Raw genomic sequence first — 26,474 nt, 5'->3', positions numbered from 1 at the left:
ATTTGTGAAGAGTGTGATTGAATTTACCAAAGATTTTTTGTAGTTTGGAGATCTCAAGTGGTTTCAGCTATTCCACTAGCAACATTCCATGTAGAAGCCTGCGCGGCCACATTGGTGATCTGCAAGGGCCGACTTCTACATGGAATGTTGCTAGTGGAATAGCAACATTCCATATAGAATCTCCAATAGTAGCAACAGTGGAGGAGTGGCCTAGTGGTTAGGGTGGTGGACTTTGGTCCTGAGGAACTGAGTTCGATTCCCACTTCAGGCACAGGCAGCTCCTTGTGACTCTGGGCAAGTCACTTAACCCTCCATTGCCCCATGTAAGCCACATTGAGCCTGCCATGAGTGGGAAAGCACGGGGTACAAATGTAACAAAAAAAAAAAAACCAATGTTCCAACTGGAAATATGATTTATACACATCAAACATAAAGGACATATAGTAAAAAAAACCCCAGCAAGGTGACCACAAGTTTTGTATAACGATCAACCAAACACCTCGCAACTCTGAATACTGTGTTGTTGGGCAATATTCTGGTATATGATATCAATAAAATCTTCACGTTTACCTTGACCTGCTGTTTTGTTTGAAACCATTTCCCTATCCAGCTTTCCCTTTGAGAATTGGTGAAAACCCCTCAGATAATTACACGCAGACATTTGAAAATATTAACAATCTCTGCTTGTCTCGAGAAACTGCCACATCTGGTGAAGGGCTCCTTGCAGGGGTCCCAACAGATGCCACTGTAAGAAGGCAAATCCATGTGAAACCAGCCACAATACCTTTGCAGACAGGTGGGGAAGCGTGCCACTGCCGTGAAGCATTACAAAAGAGCGTTTGCTCTCCAAAGAGCTGGCCCTTGGTGCATCTGTAGGTTACCTTTGTTCCATTAGAAGTATCGATGTTCCATACACTGTTCGGAACCTGGGGAGGCTCAGAACAGCTCTCAGCTGCGGGAAGAAAGAAGCAGGAGAATTACTATTTGAGGGGGCATTTTACAAAGGCATGCTGAAAAATGGCTTGCAGAAGTGTAGGCGTGGGTTTCGGGCACGTGCCAATCCATTTTTCAGCACGCCTGTAAAAAAGGCCTCTTTCCCTCCCCCCCCCCCCCCCGAAAACGGATGTGCCGCAAAGTCAAAATTGCCGCTCGTCCATTTTGGGTCTGAGACCTTACCGCGAGCCATAGACCTAGCGGTAAGAATTTGGGCGGTAATGACCTACGTGCGTCAGTTGCCACTTGATGCGCGTCCGCTACGCGCGCCAGAAAATAAAAAAAATATTTTTCAGATGTGCGTAGCGGACGCGCGCCAAAATTGAAGTTACCGCAAGGGCCACGCGGTAACTGGGCGGTAATTCCAATTTGGCGTGTGTTGGGTGCGCGTCGGCGCCTACGCAGCTTAGTAAAAAGGGCCCTGAGTGCTTTTTATAAGTAAAAACTCTTCTGTCCCTGGAATGTTACTGCAGCGATTCAGTTGTGCATCAGCTAATTTGGCTTCACTCCTTGTTCCACTCACACGATGAAATAACTCCAGGATGCAGAGGTGCATTTTTAACAGTGGGTCTCACTGCAAATGTATCTGCACACATTAAAGCCAACGTATTGGAATTATATGTGCCAAATGGTGTTTTAGGATTATCCGAAGCTTACAAATGAAGGCTGCCATCCCTGAGAAATTTTCACTTAAACTCTGTTTTAGATTATTCGGCATTAATTAATGGAATCCAGCCGCCCATAGGACTATGTCTCTACAGTACTTCATGAAGTCCAAACAAGTAGCTGTCTATTATATAAAGGTCAGCTACTTGTTTGAAAAAAAGAAAACAAAAACAGTCTACTTGCTACATAAAAATCTATTATAAAAAGTAGACCGATACACATATATAAAAAAAACCAAAGAAATAATTTATTCAAACCAAGATAAAAACAGTACCCGACGTATATCTTTTTCATTTTGTTTTAGGTTTTTTTTGAAGGGGTATTTTGATCACCCCTGATTTTTAGGTATGTATTGATACATTATTGGATTTGAGCAAATCCATTCAACGTTTTATATATGTTCTAATGACTATATATGTTTTGATCACACTTTTATATGTTTGGAAAGTGGTTTGTCTTATCTTCTCCTCCATTTTACTTTTGAATGTGTAATGCATTTATTGTACTTTATTTTATCATTTGCTGTTATGACTTTTTATATATATACTAGTAAAAAAGGCCCGTTTCTGACACAAATGAAACGGGCGCTAGCAAGGTTTTCCTTGGAGTGTGTATGTTTGGGAGAGCGTATGTGAGAGTGACTGTTTGAGAGTCAGAGTGAAAGTGTGAGTGTGTGAGAGAGAGAGTGAGTCTGGGTGTGAGTGTGTTTGTGAGAGAGTGTGTGTGAGAATGAGAGTGTGTGCAAGTCTGTATGTGAGACACAGTGTGAGAGAGAGTGTGTGTGTGTGGGCAAGAGAGAGAGTGTGTGTGAGACACAGATTCTCTGTGAGAGTGAGTGTATGACACCAAGCGAGTGTGTGAGTGACTGTGGCACATAGAGAGTGAATGTGATACTGTGTGAGACAGAGTGTGTGAGAGTGAGAGTCAGAAAGACATTGTATATGAGAGAGAGTGTGAGCCGTGCCCTCCCAATCCATGGCCATCTGTCCCCTGCCCCCTCCATTCATCCTTTTCCAGCAATTCCCCTCTGTCCCTGAGTCGTGCCCTCCCAATCCATGGCCATCCATGTTTGTCTGTCACCTGCCCCCTCCATTCATCCCTATCCAGCATTTCCCCTCTCTGCCTGAGGCCTGCCCTGCAATCCATATCCATCCATGCCCATCTGTGCCCTCCATTCATCCCTATGCAGCAATTCCCCTCTCCCTGAGTCCTGCCCTTCCAATCCATGCCCATCCATGCTCCTCTGTCACCTGGCCCCTCCATTTTTCCCTATCCAGCATTTCCCCTCTCTGCCTGAGGCCTGCTCTGCAATCCATATCCATCCATGCCCATCTGTCCCCTCCATTCATCCCTATGCAGCAATTCCCCTCTCCCTGAGTCCTGCCCTTCCAATCCATGCCCATCCATGCTCATCTGTCACCTGGCCCCTCCATTTTTCCCTATCCAGCATTTCCCCTCTCTGCCTGAGGCCTGCTGTGCAATCCATATCCATCCATGCCCATCTGTCCCATCCATTCATCCCTATCCAGCAATTCCCCTCTCCCTGTGTCCTGCCCCTTCCAATCCATGCCCATCCATGCTCATCTGTCACCTGGCCCCTCCATTTTTCCCTATCCAGCATTTCCCCTCTCTGCCTGAGGCCTGCTGTGCAATCCATATCCATCCATGCCCATCTGTCCCATCCATTCATCCCTATCCAGCAATTCCCCTCTCCCTGTGTCCTGCCCCTTCCAATCCATGCCCATCCATGCTCATCTGTCACCTGGCCCCTCCATTTTTCCCTATCCAGCAATTTCCCTCTCTCCCTGAGTCCTGCCCTCCCAATCCATGCCCATCCATGCTCCTCTTTCCCCTGCCCCCTCCATTCATCCATTTCTAGTAATTCCCCTCTCTCCCTGTGCCCTGCCTCCTAATCCATACCCATCCATGCTCCTCTGTCCCCTGCCGCCTCCATTCATCCTTTTCCAGCAAGTCCCCTCTTGCCCTTCCATGACCCCCCCCTCGCATCCATGCTACTCTCTCTCCCATGTCCCAGCCTGGCCCGCCCTCTTCTCCCCCCCCCCTTCGCATCCATGCCTCGCATCCATGCCCCCCCCTTCGCATCCATGCATCCCCCCCCCGTTCGCATACATGCATCCCTTTTTTTTTTTTTCTTCTTCGTTTTAACTTTACCTCCGTGGCGGTTTGTGCAGCGAAGCGTCAGGGAAGGAGGCGGCGCTCCCGACGTCTAGCTTTCCCTTCGCTGTGTTCCGCCCGAACACAGCGAAGGGAAGGCTAGACGTCGGGAGCGCCGCCTCCTTCCCTGACGCTTCGCTTCCCGATTTGTTTGGTTTGAGGCGAGGGCGGGGCAGAGACGGCTGGCTGGCTTGAAGGCTTCACTGGGAGTGACGTCAGATGGCTTCAAGGCTTCAAGGCTTCAGGGCTTGAAGCTTCCGGCTTCAAGTTTCCGGCTTCACAGAACGTTGTCTTCAGAACGTTCACGGTGCGTTTTATTATATTAGATATATGTACATAACTTGAGATGATGTTATTACTATTTTTATGTTTTTATTTGTAGTTATATCCCTGACGCAGCCTGAGGGCGAAACGTGGCCACGTTGGGTACTGTTTTTTTATCTTGGTTTGAATAAATTATTTCTTTGTTTTTTATATATATGTGTATCGGTCTACTTTTTATAATAGATTTTTATGTAGCAAGTAGACTGTTTTTGTTTTCTTTTTTTCAAACAAGTAGCTGACCTTTATATCAGTTTGGAGTAAGTTTAAATACCAACATCCTGTTGTTGTTGTTTGTTTTTTTAAAGTATGCACGTATTACCTTTGCAAAATTTGAAATACATCCATACTTTTATGGCTCACCTAAAAGACATCAGCAAGGTGAATCTGTCCTAGTTATTTACATGGTGTAGAGGTGTATTTTCAAAGCACTTAAGGGTCCTTTTACTAAGCTGCAGCAAACGGGGGCCTGCACTCAGCGGCATACCAAGGGCGGGGCGGTGGGGGCGGTCCGCCCCGGGTGCACGCTGCTGGAGGGGTGCAGAGAGCAGCCGCGCGCCTGTCGGCTCTGCTGGTTCCCTGCGCCCTCTGCCCCAGAACAGGTTACTTCCTGTTCCGAGGCAGAGGGAGCAGGGAGCCAGCGGAGCCGAGAGCCGCGCGGCTGCTCCCAGTAGCTAAGAATGCACCCGGGGGGGGGGGGGGGGGGGGTTGATGCGCCGGGGGGGGGGGGGTGTCATTGCGCCAGGGGAGGGTGTCATGCTGCACCCGGGGTGGGGGTGTGCATCGGCGATCCGCCCCGGGTGGCAGCCGACCTAGGATCGTCACTGCCTGCACTGGCTTCAGCGTGTGTTTTCGACGTGCGCTGAGGCCCCCTTTTACCGCAGTGGATATAAGGCTATTTCGGGGGAGGGGGAGCCATTGAGGTGGCAGTATAAAAATAGTGCTAGTGCTGGAAATGGAGCACGCTGGGGGGGGGGGGGGGAACTACCACCGAGCTACTTCCAGTTTAGCGAGCGGTAAGCCTGCATTGGGTTTACCACCGCTTAGTAAAAGCAGGGAAACAGAGAGACTAGGCCAGGCCCGGGGCAAGGCCGCCCCGCCTCCACCCCCCCCCCCCATCGCTCCCCCTGCCGCTGCTGCCCTCCGTCACTCCTCCCACTGCTGCCACCCCCGCCGTTGCAGTCCGCGGTCTCACCTGCCTACCTCCACGGCTCCGGGCCCCCTGCATTCAATGCAGCAGTCGCAGATCGCCTCTCTTCTGGCCTTCCCTCCCTGTGTCCCGCCCTCATCTGATGTAACTTCCGGTTTCTGCAAGGGCGGGACACAGGGAGGGAAGGCCCAAAGGGAGGCGATCTGTGACTGCCGCTTCGAATGCAGGGGGCCCGGAGCCGAGGAGGCAGGCAGGTGAGACCAGGGATTGCAGCGCCGGTGGCCTGGCGCCGGGCCCCCCTTAGAGGACCGGGCCTGGGGAATTTTGCCCCCCATGCCCACCCTCTCAGCGGCCCTGAGTAAAAGACCCCCTCAGGGCCCTGTATACTAAGATGCACTAGTGTTTTTAGCTCACGCCAAAAATTAGCACATAACATGCTAAAAATTCTAGCCTGCCTATAACACAGTTTAGTAAACAGAACCCTTAGACTTACAAAGTTATGGCATATTTTCAAAGCACTTAGACTTACAAAGTTCCATAATAACCTATGGAACTTTGTGAGTCTAAGTGCTTTGAAAATGACCCCATACATAATTCATTTACACATGTAAACGTCACAAAAGTGGTCTACCATTTCCTTAATAATGTCCTTACCCCATAGTGCAACAACGAGTGCCTGAATCAAGCAGAGACCTGGCAATATTTTGTTCATCATCTGAGTGCAATTTGGGGAGCACAATTAATGCAGCTCTTCAGATCCTGCAAAGAAAGTAGGAATTTTGGAAGCAATCAGCAAGGCAATCAATGAGCTCCACTTCTCAATCACAACTCCATGTTTTTTTGTGAAGGAGTTTCAATAATTTCCTAAGAATTCTTTCTTCCTTTATTTTGTTCATTACCATATATATTTTAGGGATAATCTTATAATGCTTTATTTATGTGTAAAGCTTATTTGTCACGCAGAATAGGGTTTTTATTAAACGTATGTGGCTGCATACACGTGCAAAAAGTGAGCGCACGGAAAGTGTGCATGCACACTTCTGCAATCTGTGGGACCCTTTTACAAAGCTGCAGTAAACACTAATGGGTCTGTTACTGAGATGGACGTGGGGAAGCCACTGCTTGCCCTGGGATTGGTAGCATGGAATTTTGCTACTCTGGGATTCTGGAATGATGTTACTCTTTGGCATTCCGGAATCTTGCTATTCGTTGGGATTCTGCATGGAATGTTGCTACTAACTGGGTTTCTGCCAGGTACTTGTGACCTGGATTGGCTACTGTTGGAAACAGGATACTGGGCTAGATGGAGCATTGGTCTGACCCGGTATTCCTATGTGTTGTGTCCTATGGTGATTTCAGGAAGTATGCACTACCAAAGCGCTAAAAATAAAATGTATTTTTTCATGGTGGGGGCATGTCTGGGGGCGAAGAGTGGGCATATTCTGTGCAAATCGGTTAGGGCTAGATTTTATATATGGCACCTAAAAAATCAGCGCTGAAAATAACACTGTTCTATAAACCATGCTTAAAGTTAGGCACGGTTTATAGAATAGTGCTTATACCTAGGAATCGCATCTAACTTTAGGTGCAGTTATTTGCACCAACTGAAACGTGGTGCAAATCTTCACACCTAAATTAGGCATGAATTTCCCTAATTCTATAATTACGTGCATATATTCTAGGAATGCCCCCGATCCGCTCATGACCCTCCCATTTCCACGTTCCCTTTTTTGGATTTTGTGCATAAAATTTAGGTGCAGATCCAGTGTCTAAATTTACATGCGTGCATTTCAATTAAATCTAATTAGTGCCAATAACTGCTTATTAACAAGCTAATTAGCACTAATTAGCTTGTTATTTAAATTGTGTGCACAAATTGGGACCATGCCCCAAATTTGTACGTGCAATTTGCAGCCCGTTTATAGAATTCCGGAGTTAGTGCAGTAGCATTGCTGCATGCTAACCGATTAGTGCGTGATTCGTGTGAGTACCCTCACCACTTACAAAATGCGGGGCAGTAAGGGCTCAGGCGCTGATGTCTTAATTGCCGCACGATAATGGGCAAATTAGGGGCCCTCTTACTAAACTGTGGTAGAGACACCCATATATTCCTAAGGGTGTCTCTAGCATTTAGCACATGCCAATCATTAGAACACGCTACAAATGCAACTGAAGCTTAGTAAAAGACCTCCTTACTGCATGCGTATTAATGCAAAAAAAATAGGATATTCTGCTATTTTACTCCAGCAGTAAAAATGGCCTCACCCCCAAGTTCTACACATGGCACCTTAAGTTGTGCATGGCTAAATTACGTACACAGCTTAATTAACAAGGCAATCAGTGCTGACAATTGGTACTTAACAACCAATTAGCAGCACTAATTTGCTTTAATTAGAATTAATGCATACAACTTTCTGGGTGTATTCTATAATGTGGTGCACGCAAATTCTAATGCGCACAGTCAAAAAAGGTGTGTGGCTCTGGGCGTGGAATGGGCAGGCTGTGAGCATTTCAAAAAACTATGCACACTATTACAGGTAGGGAATGACACGGGGACAAAGTTTGTCCCCATTCCTGCCCTATCCCTGCAGGTTCTGTCTCCATCCCCGTTCCATCCCCATGGGCCCTTTCGTCCCCGCAGGTTCTGTCCCCACCCCATGCCCATGGGCTCTATCCTCAGAAGCCTAAAATTCTTATGATTTTATATTTAAACAAGCAATTATAATAACTCACCCCCCCCCCCCCCCAACCTCTCCCTTCCAACCCCAATAGTTGACTTCTACTACAAGGAATCCTATTCCACTTAAAATGTCCAGGGGTACAAAATACAACCCGCTCTATATGCCCTAGCTGGGGAGAAATATGTGCTATGATTTTTTTCAACCTGTGGATGAATAAGTCATCAACAATCTCAGGATTCAGTCTAGCTCTCCTGTCTTCCACAGTCCTTCCTGCAATAGAAGACGTCTTCTTAGAAGATGTGCTGGTAGCAGGAATGTACAGCATCCCCCATGTAAATTTGTGGCCGACATGTTTGCTTGTTTTTCCAAAAAATCAAAATATCATTGTCTGCATCACTCAAACATAAATAACAGTCCAGTTCATTAACAGATTTCAAAGTAGAAAATGACATGAGGACAAAGTTTGTCCCCATCCCCACAGGCTCTGTCCCTATTCCCACAGGATCTGGCCCCGTTCCCACCCTGTCCTTGTGGGATCTGTCCCTGCCACATCCCCACAGGCTCTGTCCCTGTCCCCATGGTTACTGCGGATCCCCATCCCATTCTCTGTTACAGGATCTGTGCCTAACTTAGGCGCAGGTATTTAGGCCTGGTTTTAGGTGACCTAAATGGGCGTGCTTCTCTCAGGGGCGCCCAAATCAGCATAATCAAAAGCCGATTTTGGGTGTCCTCAACTGCTTTCCGTCGTGGAGATGACCAAAGTTCCCGGGGGGGTGTTGGCAGTGTACCGAAGGCGGGATGGGGGCGTGCTTAAGAGATGGGTGTCCTCAGCCGATAATGGAAAAAAGGGCAGACCTGACGAGCATTTGGCCAACTTTACTTGGTCCCTTTTTGTTCATGACCAAGCCTTGAAAAGGTGCCCGAACTGACCAGATGACCACCGGAGGGAATTGGGGATGACCTCCCCTTACTCCCCCAGTGGTCATCAACACCCTCCCACCCCCCAAAAAAATTAAAAAATACTTTTTGCCAGCTTCAAATGTCATACCCAGCTCCATCACAGCAGTATGCAGGTCCCTGGAACAGTTTTTAGTGGGTGCAGTGCACTTCAGGCAGGCGGACCCAGGTCCATCCCCCCCTACCTGTTACACTTGTGGTGGTAAATGGGAGCCCTCCAAAACCCACCACAAACCCACTGTACCCACATCTAGGTGCCCCCCTTCATCCCTAAGGGCTATGGTAGTGGTGTACAGTTGTGGGGAGTGGGTTTTTTGGGGGGGGTTGGGGGGCTCAGCACCCAAGGTAAGGGAGCTATGCACCTGGGAGCAATTTGTGAAGTCCACTGCAATGCCTCCTAGGGTGCCCGGTTGATGTCCTGGCATGTCAGGGGGACCAGTGCACTACGAATGCTGGCTCCTCCCACGACCAAATGCCTTGGATTTGGTCATTTTTGAGATGGGCGTCCTCGGTTTCCATTATCAGGGAAAACCGAGGTCGCCCATCTCTAAGGTCGGCGATCTCAACATTTAGGTCGACCATCTCTTAGGTCGACCTAAATGTTGAGATTTGGGCGTCCCCAACCGTATTATCGACACGAAAGATGGACGCCCATCTTGTTTCGATAATATGGGATGCCCCGTCCCTTCGTGGCACCGTCCTTAGAGATGGGTGCCCTTAGAGATGGTCGTCCCCGTTCGAAAATGCCCCTCCACGATGCTTTTGTGTAAATGCAGTATATCAAATCAATATATCAAATCAAAAAAGTACTTGTATACCCCAACTTCAGTCTTTTTCAGGTGGATCCTAAGATGTTGAGCTTGGTAAAACACATTCAATTACCAGCAAATCACCTTGTTCATAGATTCCTTTTACTTAAAGAATAACCAAGTGAACTTAATACCAATCTTGGCAAATTCTTAAAAAAAAATTGAGAGATTGAAGAACCCTACTGCCATTTTGAAAATGGGATGCTGACTGCTTTCTATTCACTATGTGAGTAGGTTTCATTAAACCTTGAATGTTCTTTAAGGTATGACATTGCACCAAAAGGTTTTGGAGAACTGTGGACAAGGGTTGGATTTTCAGTGCATTTTATATTACTTTACAGCAAAGCGAAATGTGATCATGTCAGGAGGCTACCTAGGTTCCAGATCATACCACTGAAAGCATATTTTTTTAATGAGCTTGCCAGGATTGGTATTAAGTTCACTTTGATATTCTTTAAGTAAAAGGGATCTACGAAGAATTTGGTAATTGCTCATAATTGTGTTTTACCAAACTCACCCTCTGAGGATCCACCTAAAGAAGAGAGAAGTTGGTGGGGTTTGCATGATTTTTTAAACGATATTTTATAAAACCTGTAGATTACACTCTAATTTAGATCTTCAGTAAATTTGTGCATGCATTGGCATTTGTCCGCTACTGCGGCTGGATCTGGAAACCTATTGTATAAGGCAAATAGACACATAAAACAGACACCTTTTAGGGCCTTCCCTTGTTACAAAATGAACCCTCTTATGCTTAACCTTTACCACCATCCAAATAAAACAAAGGAGACCAAAGCGGTGACCCTCCAGCCCACCTCAGCTCTCATACTCTACAGCAGTGCTTCCCAACCTTTTTGCGACAGTGACCCCGTGACTATGACCATATACAAGTGTGTGATCCCCTGGAGATGCAGAATAATGCACTTATAGAGAGCTCCCCTAGATCATGACCCAAAATGTGGGTTTTGGGACCCCATTTGGAGTCCTAACCCACAGTTTGGGAAGCTCTGCTCTAGAGGCATACAATCTGGATCGGTATCCCAAGCCTCGAAGCGACTTACAGAGAATCAGAAACAGACCTCAACGGCACGCTGAAAATCCTTCCTTACCAGAGTCACCGAAACACTGAAGCTGGTCACATTTCCTTTGAGTCTTATATTAGACCCACCTCAAACTATTGATCTGACAGTATTACAGGGTAGCATCACACTATCATCTACAACTTTTTTTTAAAGCAGAATAGATTCACATTTATAAGCAAAACCAACAATTTTATTTAGATTTATGTAGTACCTGTGTCCAAGCAAAAATATGGTGTGTCTTCTTTCTTCTCTTTTGTAAAGTCCATTATTTATACAGATGTTTATAGAGACTGTCGTTTCCCATAATGGCACTGACCTCAGTCAATATTTACCAATCCATTAATCAGTAATTGTAGAGGTTCAGGTCAGTGACCCAGGAATAAATTAAAACTAAGTGAAATGAAAGTGAAGCATAGATTGGTCAACATAGTTGAAGAAAAAGGAACAAGTTTGCAACTGTACTGTTCAGGGTCAACAGTATGGACACCATCCGCTGGATTCTATACCCAGCGACTACAGTTGCACACGCAAATTACTGTATGTAGCCAATTTGTGCGTGCAACTTAATTGCTTAGCAAGCCAATCAGCACCAATAATTGGCTGCTAATTATTGGCATTAATTGGCCTTAATTAGGATTTACATCTACTATGATAAAAATGCACCCTCAAAGTTCTGAGGACACTGACGTCACTGCAGGCACTCAAACACCGGTTCGTAAGTTCATGGTGGTGAAGCCACAACACTCACCATGTCTCCATGCCCCGTCCTCGCGTCACACGTGATGACGTCGAGGGCGGAACAAGTAGACAACCATGCAAATGAACGAACGGGGAGTAGACTCCTCCCCTTCCAATGAATTGCAGCCACCGAGGACGTGGAACAAGTACTGAACAACGCCAATGAACGAACGGAGAGGAGTAGGGAACTCCTCCCCTTCCAACGAATCCCTCCAGACAGCCTGACAAAAACCAGCCGCCGCCGACGTGCCCATCACCCCACCCCTTTAGCCCCATCGCCCCGTTCACGCTAACGCACCTCCCCCGCTCGCCCCCTCTTCCCCCATCACCTCCCCTCCCCTCTGTCACCTTCCCTCCCCTTACGCTATTATCCCTGGTGGCCTAGAGGTACCTCTTCGCTCGAGCCAGGAACGCAAGAGCCCCCTGTTTCCTGGCCGTACCGCTGCTGCTAGCTGCCCTGCTGCATCCTGTGTGAGTCCGGCTCTCGCCGTTTCAAAATGGCCACCGAGAGTTGAAGCAGCATCGCGAGACTTCAACTCTCGGCGGCCATTTTGAAACGCCGAGAGCCGGACTCGCACAGGATGCAGCAGGGCAGCTAGCAGCAGCGCTATGGCCATGAAACAGGGCAGGGGCTCTTTCATTCCAGCACCCAGTGAACAGGTACCTCTACACCACCACCGATAGTTGCGTAAGGGGAGGGGAAGGGAGTCCTGTGCCCGCTAGCGCCCATTTCATTTGAGGCAGAAACGGGCCTTTTTTACTAGTAAGAAGATAAGAAAAGCCCTACTGGATCAGACCAATGGTCCACCTAGCCCAGTATCCTGTTTCCAACAGTGGCCAAGCCAGGTCACAAGTACTTGGCAGAAACACAATTAGTAGCAACATTCCATACAGAATCCCAAAGAGTAGCAACATTCCAGAATCCCAAACAGTAACAAGATTCCATACAGAATCCCCAAGAGTAGCAACATTCCATGCTACCAATCCCAGGGCAAGCAGTAGCTTCCCCCTGTCTGTCTCAACAGCCGACTGTGGACTTTTCCTCCAGGAACTTGTCCAAACCTGTATTAAACTCAGATTGCATTCTATAATGATAAATTTTGGGGGGGGCATGGCTAGGGGCGTTTCAGGGGCATTCCAAAATTTTACACACATAACTAAGAATTAGGCACGGTTCAGCTGAATTTAGGGGCCCTTTTACAAAGTGTCGGTAGGGCTACCACACATGTAGCACATGCCAAATTGACACTACTGCGCAGTTAGTGCGCCCACCCTGCGGTAATGTCAAAGTTGGCCCGCGCTGTTTTCCAGGATAGAAAATATTTTTCTATTTTCCACCACTGGGTGTGTGTGTGTGCTTCCCAGCGGTAATCGGTAGTGTAAGAGCCCTTACCACTAGGTCAACGGGTGGCGGTAAGGGTTCAGGTACTAAATACTTATCTATTGAATACTCAAATATGAAAATCCAAAGTATAGAACAGGAAAAGTTCTCTACGATGACGAATCACAGAAGGCAAAAGTAGAGACTAATAGACGATTCACCACTGGAGACGTGAGTCCAACAGTCTTTATTATATCAAAGATAACGACCCGACACAGGCCGTGTTTTGACGCTAAAAAGCGTGAATGCAAAACGAAGAGTCCTACTTGTATGTGTGTTGTCAGCTCACTGATCACGTAGCACCAAACAGAATATGCTGGATACAAACTATCAGAGCTGACAACACACATACAAGTAGGACTCTTCGTTTTGCATTCACTACTTGGTGTATTTATTGACCCCTGATGCAGACGCTTTTTAGCGTCGAAACACGGTCTGTGTCGGGTCGTTATCTTTGATATAATAAAGACTGTTGGACTCGCGTCTCCAGTGGTGAATCGTCTATTAGTCTCTACTTTTGCCTTCTGTGATACTCAAATATGAGCCACATTGCTCTTGCGAGATGGATTCTTGAGGCTATAGCAAGGGACAATGGATCAGAAGAAGATGTGGAACTTGTGGGATTGAAGTTAATCTCCCTGACCATCAGGGCCACAGTTAGACATTTTGGGGGAGATTCAATATATGGCGCCTCGAAAATCCATGCAGAAATAATTTTTTGCCTAAGCGTATAAGATTTTATATAAGATTTAGGGCGCAGTATATAGAATACGCTTAGTTGATATCCCAGCGCCTAAAACTTCATGCATCCATTTACACCAACAAAAACATGGCGTAAATCCCTGCGTGTAGATTTATGCGAACTGGGCCACGTTCTAAAACAAGGTGCATAAAATTGGGAACGCCCATAACCATGCCCCTTTTTGGATATGCACTTTAGAATTTAGTCGCAGTGAGTTACAGCATATGCAATTAAAATTTTAATTATTGCCAATTAGTGTTCATTATTGCTTGTTAAGTGCTAATTGGCTTGTTAAGCCAACTAAGTTACACACATTGTTATGGAATTTGTTTAGATTTAGGCGCGAAACACTTGACTCGATATATACAGAATCTGGCAGATTGGGGCCCAGGACAGAAATTTGAGAGATCCCAAAAGCCCACCAGTAGGCTGTGCTTTCTTCAGCTTTAAGCAGACTTGGGGGGGGGGGGGGGGGAGCAGGGCAATTGCCCTGTTTGCAGCACCATACTGTGGATAATTCTCTTTTGTGTAGTTAGTTTCAGGAGTTGTCACCTACTGAAAGTAACAGAAATGTACACTAGATTTACAACTCAAGGAATTTAAGGTGCTCACTACAAGGGTTGCTGTACAGTACAGTGCTGTGTACATTTCAGACCTTCTATAAGTAGGAAACAGAGGCAAAAAAATACAAAATAAACAAACCTCCTTGTTTCTGTGCGGACACTTTTATTCGAGAGTTTCAGTTTGAAGGGTATTTAAGTCACGATTACACCAGGCATTTAAATAATAACCCTCCTGGATACAGCAGCGTCAGCATCTGAGGATTTGTGCCTGTCTGACACTTTGCTGGAATGCAAATTTTCTTTCACGATGATTTAAGTTGTCCTATTTTAAAACGTTGCTATGCAAACTGGAGCTAGATGAAAGAATACATCATCAAAATATTACAGTAATTTGCTTCACCAAAAGGTTATACTTATAAATAAAAATCAGCTGAAAGATTAATACCGTACAGAGCTCACAGCAGCAATGTGACAAATCATGGTACAGGTACAATGCAATTTAGAAAGACAACAGCATTGGAAAGAAAGATGTTCCGCTGGGTTAAATTTATTAGGATTTATTTATCTCTTTTAATTCACCCATGCTGGAGTACAGCAAGAATAAACCAGGCACAGGCAACAGACAATTATTCAAACAACAATGCACATTATGGCACACTATGCTACTTACAAGGTCAACACAATACACAATAAAACATTTGAATAAGCAGCACAGGGCAAGAGGGTTCCGGGGACAGAAACACGCCCTCTAGCGCTCCAGCTCCACCCACTACATTGTGGTGAAGCAGGGGAGGCAAACAATTTTGGCCCCCCTGCCTCCCATGCACACAAAATCAGAAAAGGTGTAGGAAAATGATCACAGCTGGAGTAAGTCTTGCTCCAGGATGTGCAGCTGGTGTTAGTTCTTGTGTGTGTGTGTCTCGCTAGTTAGTTAGGAAAAGGAAAGGAAATGGAACTTGAGATACCACCTTTCTGAAACTACATTCAAAGTGGTTTACGTAGTATATACAGGTACTTATTTGTACCTTGGGCAATGGAGGGTTAAAGTGGCTTAACCGGAGTCACAAGGAACTGCAGTGGGAATTGAACCTGGTACCCTTGGTTCGCAAGCCACCGCACTAACCCCTAGGCTACTCCTCCACTAGCAACACTCCATCCAGAATCTACTACTACTACTCATCATTTCTATAGCGCTACTAGACGTACGCAGCGCTGTACACTTGAACATGAAGAGACAGTCCCTGCTCCACAGAGCTTACAATCTAATTAGGACAGACAAACAGGACAAACAAGAGATAAGGGAATATTAAAGTGAGGATGATAAAATAAGGGTTCTGAACAAGTGAATAAGGGTTAGGAGTTAAAAGCAGCATCAAAAAGGTGGGCTTTTAGCTTAGATTTGAAGACGGCCAGAGATGGAGCTTGACGTACCGGCTCAGGAAGTCTATTCCAGGCATATGGTGCAGAAAGATAAAAGGATAATGGCAACATTCCATGTAGAATCTCAAATAATAGCAACATTCCAGAATCTCTAATAGTAGAAACATTCCATGTTCCACTGCACTAAACACTAGGCTATTCCTCCACTCTTTGGGATTCCGGAATCTTGCTATTCTTTGGGGTTCCACATGGAATGTTGCTGCTCTTTGAGATTCTGTCTGGAATCTTGTTAATGGGACCTGATATACTGCCTTTCTGTGTGGTTTTTGCAACTCTATTCAAAGCAGTTTACATAGTATATACAGGTACTTATTTGTACCTGGGCAATGGAGGGTTAAAGTGACTTGACCAGAGTCACAAGAAGCTGCAGTGGGAATCAAACCCAGTTCCCCAGGATCAAAGTCCACTAGGCTAGTTGCTTCTCTATTAAAAGACAGCCTGTTGATTGTGGTTTTGACTCAGTCACCCAAGGGGGTGTCCTGATACCCGGTCACAGCCCTTTACATGCTCTTTTTCTCATTTTGATTTTAAAAGGATGAAAAAATGAAAATCCATACTGGTTCTTCACCTTGACCCACTGGGCAATAAGTGGGATTTCACTTAGCCAACGTGTCTGTGACTTTCGTCCATTACCATCCAAGATCTAATTATGAAGCAGCATTAAAGGAGGACACTCGGATGAGTTTCTTTTCCCCAAAATATACTTTTTTTTATTACATTTGTACCCTGCACTTTCCCACTCATGGCAGGCTCAATGCGGCTTACATGGGGCAATGGAGAGTTAAGTGACTTGCCCAGAGTCACAAGGAGCTGCCTGTGCCTGAAGTGGGAATTGAACTCAGTTCCTCAGTTCCCCAGGACCAAAGTCCACCACCCTAACCACTAGGCCACTCCTCCACTTCTGGCCAACTACCCTAGAGACAGTTATAAATTAGTGTTACCCATTTTTAACAGTGCAATAATATTATCAAACCCCTTGTGCCCCAATCATGAGAACATGTGCCAAGCAAAGGCGATCACTGTTTTAGGGGCCCTTTTACTAAGCTGCGTCAGCATCTATGCGCGCCCAACGTACACCAAAATGGAGTTACCGCCCGGCTACCGCATGGCTCTTGTGGTAATTTCATTTTTGGCATGCATCCGATATGCGCGTCTGAAAAATATTTTTTATTTTCGGGCGCGCGTAACGGACACATGCCAAGTGGCATTTGACGCATGTAGGTCATTATTGCCCAGATTCTTTACCGCTAGGTCAATGGCTGGTGGTAAGGTCTCGGACCCAAAATGGATGCGCGGCAATTTTGATTTTGCTGCATGTCTGTTTTCGGCAAAAAAAAGGCCTTTTTTTTTTACAGGCGAACAAAAAAAATGGTTCGGCGAGCGCCCAAAACCAGCGCCTACACTACCGCAAGCCATTTTTCAGCATGCCTTTGTATGATGTACGAGAACCAGTGAAGGCATCAACTTAACAACAGTCACGAGAGTTCAACATTATGACTCAGTGAGTGAAAGCTGAACATCCCTTAGAAGCAGGATGAAAGGAACAGCCGGAACCGGTAACAGCTCAGTCATCTCCTGGACAGACACAGTTCCAGAATTCAGCAGCATCGAATGCCTGCCTGACCAGCTCAATTTGCTTGCCTGCCCCGACTTCCTTGTGTGCGTTTTCTTTTAATGACTCGACGAGGCAGTTCTGCTAGAATTTCCAAATTATAATGAGATTTCAAAACTACAAGGGGTAAATATTCAAAAGAAATTGTCAGCGCTGTGACGCAGTTTCCAAACTCGTTGCAGTTACCATGCACTTGGCTTGCATCATGAGTTGCTCGTAGTAATTCATGCTCGGCTCATAGTACGCAGGATAATAGAAGTTCATTTGCTTGGAGATTGTTTCCAAAGAAAACACCTTCCCCTAACATGCCTTCATATCCACCATTTCTCCGCCAGATAAAAAAAGGATTGAATCTGATCTTCACTGGGTTTAAAATAATAAACTCTAAGGCCAAACACCTTCTCTTCTTACACCCCCCTCAAACATTTCACACACAAAAAAAAAACAAAGTTGATGAAATGTCTCTCTGGAAGAAAATTAACATCACATTCTAATCATAAATGCCATCGTAAGCTTTGTTGTTTTTCTTTCACATCAAAGCTAAACTTCCGGATTCCTAGGAAGAGAAGCCAGTAGGTCAAGCGCGACTCTAGCAGGAATGGACAGGGAATGTCTACAGCCGTTACAGATCCCATCGGGACACTTCCTGTCCTGGTGATGGCTGACCAAAACTTTCAGAAAATGCAAGTTCCAGCTGAAGTTCCTTCTTAAAATAAAACAAATCTAATAAATAACATATTAAAAAAACATCAATTACCCAATATGGATAGAAAGGATGAGAGGCACTTATTATAAATTACATAAAGGACAAAACATGAAAAGAGAAGAACCGAGATTCCTGGGTATGAATAATTTAGAGAATCTGAGTTTATCAATAGAAATCAAACAAAATAAAACATGGAAAAGAAAATAAGATGATACCTTTTTTATTGGACATAACTTAATACATTTCTTGATTAGCTTTCGAAGGTTGCCCTTCTTCGTCAGATCGGAAATAAGCAAATGTGCTAGCTGACAGTGTATATAAGTGAAAACATTCAAGCATTACTATGACAGTCTGACAGGGTGGGAGGAGGGGGGTGGGTAGGAGGTATGCATGGGGACATCAAAGCATATCATTGATATTCTAACAGGATGGGTGTGGATAGGTGAGGGGTGGGGTGATCAACAGAGACATACAGCTTTATGGTTTATAATGGGCTAGGAACCCCAGATCCTTGTTAAGTCCTTTCTGTTGGGTGTTAAAATATTCAATCATTCTGACTTCAAAGGTCTTACGTTCTTGTATAGTTTTAAAGTTACCTTTCAGGATTCTCACTGTGAAGTCACTGGTACAGTGTCCTGGTCCTGTAAAATGCTGACCAACAGGCGTGGGAGCCCTACTGGCACCAGTATTGTTCATGTGATGTCTATGTAAATTGAATCTTGTCTTAAGCATCTGGCCTGTTTCTCCAATATAGCATCCTTCGTTACATTTTTTACACTGAATGATATATACCACCTATCCACACCCATCCTGTTAGAATATCAATGATATGCTTTGATGTCCCCATGCATACTTCCTACCCACCCCCCTCCTCCCACCCTGTCAGACTGTCATAGTAATGCTTGAATGTTTTCACTTATATACACTGTCAGCTAGCACATTTGCTTATTTCCGATCTGAGGAAGAAGGGCAACCTTCGAAAGCTAATCAAGAAATGTATTAAGTTATGTCCAATAAAAAAGGTATCATCTTATTTTCTTTTCCATGTTTTATTTTGTTTGATTTCTATTGATAACCTTAAGAGTGGACTAACATGGCTACCACACTCCTCTACTTGAGAATCTGAGTAAAATGGAAATCATCCGCCCTTCTTATATATATATAAAAATAATAATAGTAGTACAAACAAAGAAATTCCAAAATGTTCATGTACGTAATAATCCCTTGGAAATGAAAAGATACACTATTCGAAGAAACTCATGTAGACATCTGCTGGCTGATTGTACACTGTGCAGAGGTGGAAGGGAAGCGAGTGTTGGTCCTGGCTCCCCCACTGCACAGACAGCGTCCGTCCGTCCTGTTTCACTTGGCATCACAGAGCGGAAACAAAGAGTCACGGTCGTTCTGGTGCCCGGGGTGCCTGTGGAAGAGAATCAATAGATCATTTCAGTACCTCCTGAACGGTGGCAGGAGTAGGGATGTAGCAAGTCTCCGCAGCAATCCTTTTCACAAGAGCTACTTCTGCAACACAGTGGCGAAAATAATGGCCTGCGATTCCAATGAAGCCAGTGTAACATGCTGACCGTGTTCAGACTGGTCATGGAAAAGCAGAAAAAGGCAACGGTTCCAGGCTTAAAATGTAGCCTTCGATGGCTAAAATGACATTCAAATTTTGGCTGGGGTGGGAGCAGATTACCGCTTTCCTGGCAAAGACATTTTTAAATAGGTCTTCTACTGTTCTTTAACCCTTTCTAAACTTCCGCTTTTAGGACCTCATTACCACAATATTTTCCCATGAATACAGAACACCAGGATGCCCTTAGTAAATCTGACCTGTGATTTTATTTATCACTAGTTTTCACGTTCTTATTATGATTACAGGATGTCTTTTCTGGACACACTTTTATCTAGTTTTAAAAACAAACGTAAGAAAAACTTTTAAAGCTCCCTTCCAAAGACAATCGGTTTAATAGTCCAGACATTTGTCTGGTCAGTAATTTTCCTGGAACCGAGCGGTAGCTGAACAGGAAAAAAAATCCCAGGGAAGAGCCAACGGGAGATGCAAGATTGAGGAAAGGAAGGACAGCTAGGCAAACCTCTGGTTCAACCCATCGACTTTATTCTTCAAACATATAACAACTCTATAAGGACTCAACACGGCAACCGTGTTTCGGCTTACATACGGAACTGCACCTGTTATTTTGTTGCACTGCCCTAGTCCCACCCAAAACACATCCAGACCACTCCCCCTTGCCAAATACACATAACATTTATTTATTAGGAGTTTTGGACATGTATATTCTTGGCTTTCTACAGTTAGGATTTAGATGTATATGTGATATACACATCTAAATGCTGGTTTAATGCACATCCAAAACGTGAATAGCATTGCTTATATAAACACGTAAATATTTGCAACGACTAAACTGAAATTCCTATCTTTGATACTCACGGACAAGTATCATCCACCTGAGGCTGAAAAGGAAGGGCAGCAAAAGGACAGGTCAAACATTTTGGAAATGGGAAGAGGAGAAAAGAAAATGTTAAAGTGAAATAGATCTGCCGCTCATCAATATTAACCTGTGAGTCAGTGGCATACCGGGAGGGGGGGGGGGGCGGTCCGCCCCGGGTGCACGCCGCTGGGGGGGGGTGCCGAGCACCTGTTGGCCGAGTCCGCTCGCTCCCTCCCTGCTGCTCCCTCTGCGTGGAACAGGTTACTTCCTGTTCCGGGGCGGAGGGAGCAGCAGGGAACGAGCGGACTTGGAGCCAACAGGCGCGCGGCACCCCTCCCCCCCCAGCAGGTAAAAATGCACCCGGGAGGGGGGGCACATCGGCGATCCGCCCTGGGTGTCAGCCAGCCTGGGAACGCCACTGCTGTGAGTAAACTATAGCAAGTATGTCCTTGTAGAAGACACTCAGCTAGACAAGGGGGATGGGGAAGGCAGACTCACATGTCTTTTGTCCTTTCACTGAAAAATCAAAGGAAATAAACATTTAAATTGAGAATGGCAGATGTCGCTAGCTAGATATTGAAACCTTGCACACTTCTGAAACAGGTAAAACCAGTGCTGTAGCCAGACCTGGTATATTGGGTACGTCAAGAGTTAACTTGGCTGGGCCTTTCCACATTCCCCCCCCCCCCCCACCCTGTACATATATAAAAGTTTTTTTTTAACCTTTCCCTCAGCTTCCCCCTCTCTGCATCCAACATCTCCCCCTCTCTTCCCAATCCTTCGCTCATAGACCGGTTTCTGAACCCTCCCCCTCCCTGGTGTACCTCAGAGGCAACCCGGCAATTCATTTTTGCTGCCTGCATGGGCCCAGCAGGCTTCCCTCTGCTCCTGGCTGCATCCCACCAGTAAGGAAACAGGAAGTGATGTCAGCAAGGGCAAGACACAGATGCGGAAAGCCTGCCTGGTAGGTGCAGGCAACAAAAATGAATCGCTTCGCCTGCCTCCGAGGCGCACACACTGGGGAGGGGGATCAGAGACAGGGGCAGATACTAGGCCCCTGGCGGAGAGGGAGAGAGGGGAGTTTGGTGCCGCTGATGGGTGGGCCTGTACTAGCTATGCCACCAGGTAAAACAAGCAGGACAAAGACAGGAGTTCAGGAAGAAAAGAATGTGATGAAAGGAAGAGGAAACAGAGGGCGGGATGAGGGACGGGATTATACATTGAAGGAGATAACTCTCTGCTGAATGGAGAACAGAAGAACCTGCCACACGCTGGACCTAAAACCATGTATGCGTGAAGCCCTAGCTCTGGGACATTTTCTGAGGTTCTTATTCATCATCTGCCTTGACTGATAAAGGAGATAAATTTTCTGCCACACGGGTATCACTTCACCTAGACTTCACATTACGGTACTGCTTTGTAGAAAACTTTATTCTATAGATAGGATTTGGGATAAACTATGATCATAGTTTACTTTGGCTGCAACTAGGAAGCTAGCCGACCTTCAGCTTAATATATTCCCAGCCTGACAGGGAATTTCCTGCCTCCTCTGCAAGGGAACTTTGAAAAATATTTGCCAATTGCATTGCCCGCTGCAGACACAAATATAAAAATATCACACGCAGTCGAGGGCACGACTTGAATATTTTGCAACTATCACAGAGTTGCAGTTTTGAGTCACTGCAGCTTTTACTAGGGATCTTGGCTATCCACAGCTGAACAAATGAAAACACCTCAAGTCAATCCTTTGCAGGTAAGAACAGTCAGGTGTGTTAGTTCCAAGTCTGCCCAACAAGATAAACTCACATGTGCTACTTTTTGTGTATACCTTACCTTGATTTGTACCTGTCCTTTTCCGGGCACAGACCGTGTAAGTCTGCCCAGCACCATCTCCGCCTCCCGCCACCGGCTCTGCCACCCGGATCCTAAGGAGCCGAGATTGGGTGGCAGAGCCGGTGGCGGGAGGCGGAGATGGTGCTGGGCAGACTTATACGGTCTGTGCCAGAACCGGTGGTGGGAGGCGGGACTGGTGGTTGGGAGGCGGGGATAGTGCTGGGCAGACTTATACGGTCTGTGCCAGAACCGGTGGTGGGAGGCGGGGCTGGTGGTTGGGAGGCGGGGATAGTTCTGGGCAGACTTATACGGTCTGTGCCCGGAAAAGGACAGGTACAAATCAAGGTAAAGTATACACAAAAAGTAGCACATGTGAGTTTATCTTGTTGGGCAGACTGGATGGACCGTGCAGGTCTTTTTCTGCCGTCATCTACTATGTTACTATGTATAAGCTGGAAAGAATCACACTGCAATGCAATAGGCCTTTTTACTAAGCCGTGTAGGCGTCTACATGCCCATCAGTTTCGAATTACTGCCTGGCTACCGTGTGGCCCGGGTGGTAATTTCATTTTATACACGAATCCACTACACGCACCGGAAAATATTTTTTATTTTCTGGCGCGCGGGCAGTAATCGGCTTTGTACGCGCGTAGACCAGGGGCGTAGCCAGACCTCGGTGGGAGGGGGGGCCAGAGCCCGAGGTGGGGGGGCAGTTTAGCCCCTTGCCCCCCGCCGTTGACCCCCCCCCCGCCGCCGCAACTGCAAACCCGCCAAAGAGTTTTCTTCAGCGCCGGTCGACTCCGGTGCCTTCGTTGTGGGATCATCTGTTTCTGATGCCTTACGTCCTGCACGGGGCTACATGCACGGGTGCAGGACATAAGGCGTCAGAAACAGATGATCCAACAATGAAGGCGCCAGAGTTGACCGGCGCTGAAGAAAACTCTTTGGCTGGCGGGGATTGGGGACCCCTGCCAGCAAACAAGGTACCTGATGCGGCGGCAGGGAGGGGGGTGGCGTCAAATGTAGAGGGGGCCAGGGTGTAATCTGTGGGGGCCCATGCCCCCACTTAGCTACGCCCCTGGCATAGACCATTACCGCCCAGTTAATGCGTGAGACCTTACTGCCAAGTCAATGGGTGGCGGTAAGGTCTCAGACCCAAAATGGATGCACACCAATTTTCATTTCGACGCACGTCCATTTTCGGCCAAAAATAAAAAAGGCATTTTTTACAGGTGCGCTGAAAAAATGGATCTGAGCATGTTCAAAACACACGTCTACACTAGTGCAGGCCATTTTTCAGTGCTCCTTAGTAAAAGGACCCCCTAGGTGTCTTAAATCATTCCCTGCTCAGGACCGCTCTCAAGGGGTCTTTTACAAAAGCAGGCTAGCGATTTTAACGCGCGCTAAACACTAGAGACGCCCATAGGAATATACGGACGTCTCTAGCATTTAGCGCAAGCTTATTTTTAGAACACGCTAAAAACGCTAGCGCACCTTTGCAAAAGGACCCCTCAGATTCCACCACATACCAAGGCTACAGGACGGAATCAGCTCCCCATTGGAAAAGTTTAAAATCAATTTGCAATCAAAACAATGAAGTGATGAGAGATGTGCATTTCAAAGACAAATACAGTGATTTAAATTTTACAGAGGAAATAAACAAGGCATTTGCCCTTATTTTTAAATCCTTTGCATGTGAATGAGACAGTACTGATTAGGAAGAAAAGGGACATGTGATTAGATAGGAGCGGAGGAGGGATGGTTATACCGAGTGAACACTGACTTGTGTCGATGGTTGATCAGCCCCGTCTGGAGCATCCCGGATTTGGACAGACCCTACCGGATTGAGTGGCCTGCTCCCAACACTGTAATTTCGCGGGCGCTTTACCGTATCCGGACTGGCCAGAGGTGTGAAGCTGTTTCTTCTCATCCTCATGGGGGTTAGGTTCTTTTGAAGGATGTGCTAATTAAAACCAGGACATTAAGGGAAAAAAAATAAACAAAAAAAGTCTATTGAAAGTGGAAACAAAACCTCCCCAAAATTAAACATTTGTATAATTAATTGCCAAGAATAAAGATTCCCAATTATTGTGTAGAACAATATTTTGAAAATGGAAAAATCCTTCTTGCCCCTTAGGAAATCTATTTAAAATTCTTTACATATGCTCTGTGCTCCTTCCTTGCCCCTCTATCTGCATGGTGCACTTTGGAATTTAATATCTTCAAGTTACATTCACGAAACACCAGAATAACTCTGTGGTCTAATGCAGTGGTCTGTACTATTGATACATGCTCAGATCCCAACAAGGTCAATTTGGCAATTTCCCCATTGCATCACAACAGACGGAGGGGCAAGATCTCATTAAAGCAAAGAGAAAGTGAGAGCTGAAGTGTAACATTAAAGGCCCCGATGCACAAAGGCAGCTGTAAAATACAGCTGAATCGCTAACAGCCAGTGATGCACAAAGCAGATTGCATGCAAATGAGCTGCACGGATCCCCCTTTCTGCATCCTCGCTGTTTGCGACTTCGAGCTGTCAAATCCACTCGACAGCTCTGATGCACTGGACCGCCACTGTTACCCCGGTGGTCCAGTGGACCCTGACCCCCCCCCTCCCCAATGACCCAGAACCTTTTTAAAAACTTTTCCCTGGTGGTCCAGTGGACCAAACCCCTTCCCCTGTGCAGGCACACACTCCTCACTCACCAGACCCAAACCCTCCACCCCTCCCTGTACCTTACAACAAGGTGGAGGCAGGAGGGCAGGAGCAACGGCTCCCCCCTCCTGCCTCGGGCCTACCCGGAACAAAATGGCAGCACCCAGGCCCCTCCCAGTGCATTCTGGGATGCACTGGGCAGGGCTAAACACCATATAAGGAGGGAGGAGCCGTTGCTCCTGCCCTCCTGCCTCCACCTTGTTGTAAGGTACAGGGAGGGGTGGGGGGGGGGGGGGTCAGGTGTGGGAAGGAGGGGTATGGTCCACTAGATCACCAGGGAATTTTTTTTTAACCTCATGGGATGGGGGGTGGGGGCGCCGGGAGGTGAGAGGTAGGAAGCAGCTGTTATAGCTTCCTGCCTGTGCTTCTCTCCTCTCCGACAGCTCCAGAGCAGCCGTAAAATTTTCTCGTTACATTAGGCCTGCTCTGGAGCTGTGCATCCCGTGGAATACACATTTGATTACGAATGAGCTCATTAGTAATGAGCTCACTGTAATACATTTGCATAGGGTTCTCGGTGGCTGCTAATGGCACACGTTAGAGCCACGGAAAACCTTTTGTGCATTCCTAGCTACCTAACGTTTGCTTTAGACTGGCTAGAACCAGTCTAAAGCAAACGTTAATAGCAAGGTAAAGCTTTGTGCATCTGGCCCTAAATGTGAAAGAGAAATATCCAGCTGCTTACACCACTAGGCTGCCACATGCAGGCAGCATTCAGAACAAAAGCGTCATATTTTCTAGAATGTTCCCTGTGACTTCATTGGGTGTCCTCTGTGTATCTGTTGATTTCCTGATCTCTTTTCATTTCCCCCTGCACTTAGCTACTTTGTAAAGAACAACCACAAAGCTTTTTTTTGCCAATGAGAAAATCAGGAAGGCATTTGCTCATTGTTTCATCTCTCTTTATTCACCTTCCTTCCTCTCCTGCTAAAAAAACAAACTTGTTATTCCGCCCTGTGCTAATTTACAGTCTCTTGTTCTCAAGAGAGCAAGGACACACCGGCCGCTTGTCTAAATCTTCTTGAGACTGCAGGACACTATGGAAGAAGCCTTTTATGTGGAGGTGAGGCCACGAGCCTGCTACGCGGAGGGGGGGGGGGGGGGGGGGGTTAAACTGGCAGCTCAGACAAGGTCTGGCCATGATCCTTGAACATTCATCTCGCAGCACAGAATCAAAATGAAACAACTTGCCGAAGATGGCAAAAGGCCACAAAAAGAAGCTGAGTTAACGCCCTTGTGAAAAAAAGCAAAAGCAGAACAATGAAAATGAGGCAAAGGTAGAGCTTTTCATGGATAGTGATATATTAGATAATGACGTATTTATAGCTGTTTGACTCCTAATTAGCCAGGTCAGCACACAGAAGGATCCAGTGAGTCTGTGGAATGCATTCATAATATGGATGTTGATTAAATGATAGATTTTGTATTGTTATGCATTATATGTAACATACAGTTC

At 46.2% G+C, this 26,474-nt stretch overlaps 3 protein-coding genes across 10 annotated transcripts in view; all 3 read right to left on the bottom strand.

Annotated features, from left to right (window-relative positions):
- C4BPB (complement component 4 binding protein beta) overlaps nt 1–11,153 on the bottom strand; it is a 32,022-nt gene extending 20,869 nt beyond the window's left edge. For 2 of the 5 annotated variants that reach the window (XM_030220718.1, XM_030220721.1), the window contains exons 1-3: nt 11,046–11,152; nt 5,960–6,064; nt 785–952 (exon numbers count right to left, since the gene is read on the bottom strand). In XM_030220718.1, the coding sequence (XP_030076578.1) occupies nt 785–952; nt 5,960–6,020 (229 nt within the window). In that variant the 5' untranslated portion in view covers nt 6,021–6,064; nt 11,046–11,152. Of the gene's footprint in view, nt 1–784; nt 953–5,959; nt 6,065–8,189; nt 8,233–10,813; nt 10,873–11,045 lie in introns of those variants that run through there. The other 3 variants (XM_030220722.1, XM_030220720.1, XM_030220719.1) reach the window with 3 other exon arrangements.
- Nucleotides 1–26,474, bottom strand: part of LOC115482058 (complement receptor type 2-like) — a gene marked incomplete at its 3' end in the record, with an annotated part of 504,947 nt that overhangs the window by 235,100 nt on the left and 243,373 nt on the right. The gene's annotated exons all lie outside the window — the stretch shown is intronic.
- The window catches only part of LOC115481517 (6-phosphofructo-2-kinase/fructose-2,6-bisphosphatase 2), a 37,799-nt gene continuing 30,398 nt past the window's right edge, over nt 19,074–26,474 (bottom strand). Inside the window, exons 14-16 of one of the 4 annotated variants that reach the window (XM_030220714.1) lie at nt 24,086–24,265; nt 20,469–20,491; nt 19,074–19,436 (exon numbers count right to left, since the gene is read on the bottom strand). In XM_030220714.1, the coding sequence (XP_030076574.1) occupies nt 19,379–19,436; nt 20,469–20,491; nt 24,086–24,265 (261 nt within the window). In that variant the 3' untranslated portion in view covers nt 19,074–19,378. Of the gene's footprint in view, nt 19,437–20,468; nt 20,492–24,064; nt 24,266–26,474 lie in introns of those variants that run through there. The other 3 variants (XM_030220715.1, XM_030220716.1, XM_030220713.1) reach the window with 3 other exon arrangements.

This window comes from Microcaecilia unicolor, chromosome 12 (assembly GCF_901765095.1).
Source record: "Microcaecilia unicolor chromosome 12, aMicUni1.1, whole genome shotgun sequence".
In the NCBI taxonomy this organism is placed as follows: Eukaryota; Metazoa; Chordata; class Amphibia; order Gymnophiona; family Siphonopidae; genus Microcaecilia; species Microcaecilia unicolor.
The sequence above is the reverse complement of the archived record's forward strand: the minus strand, read 5'-3'. Positions and strand labels throughout refer to the sequence as shown.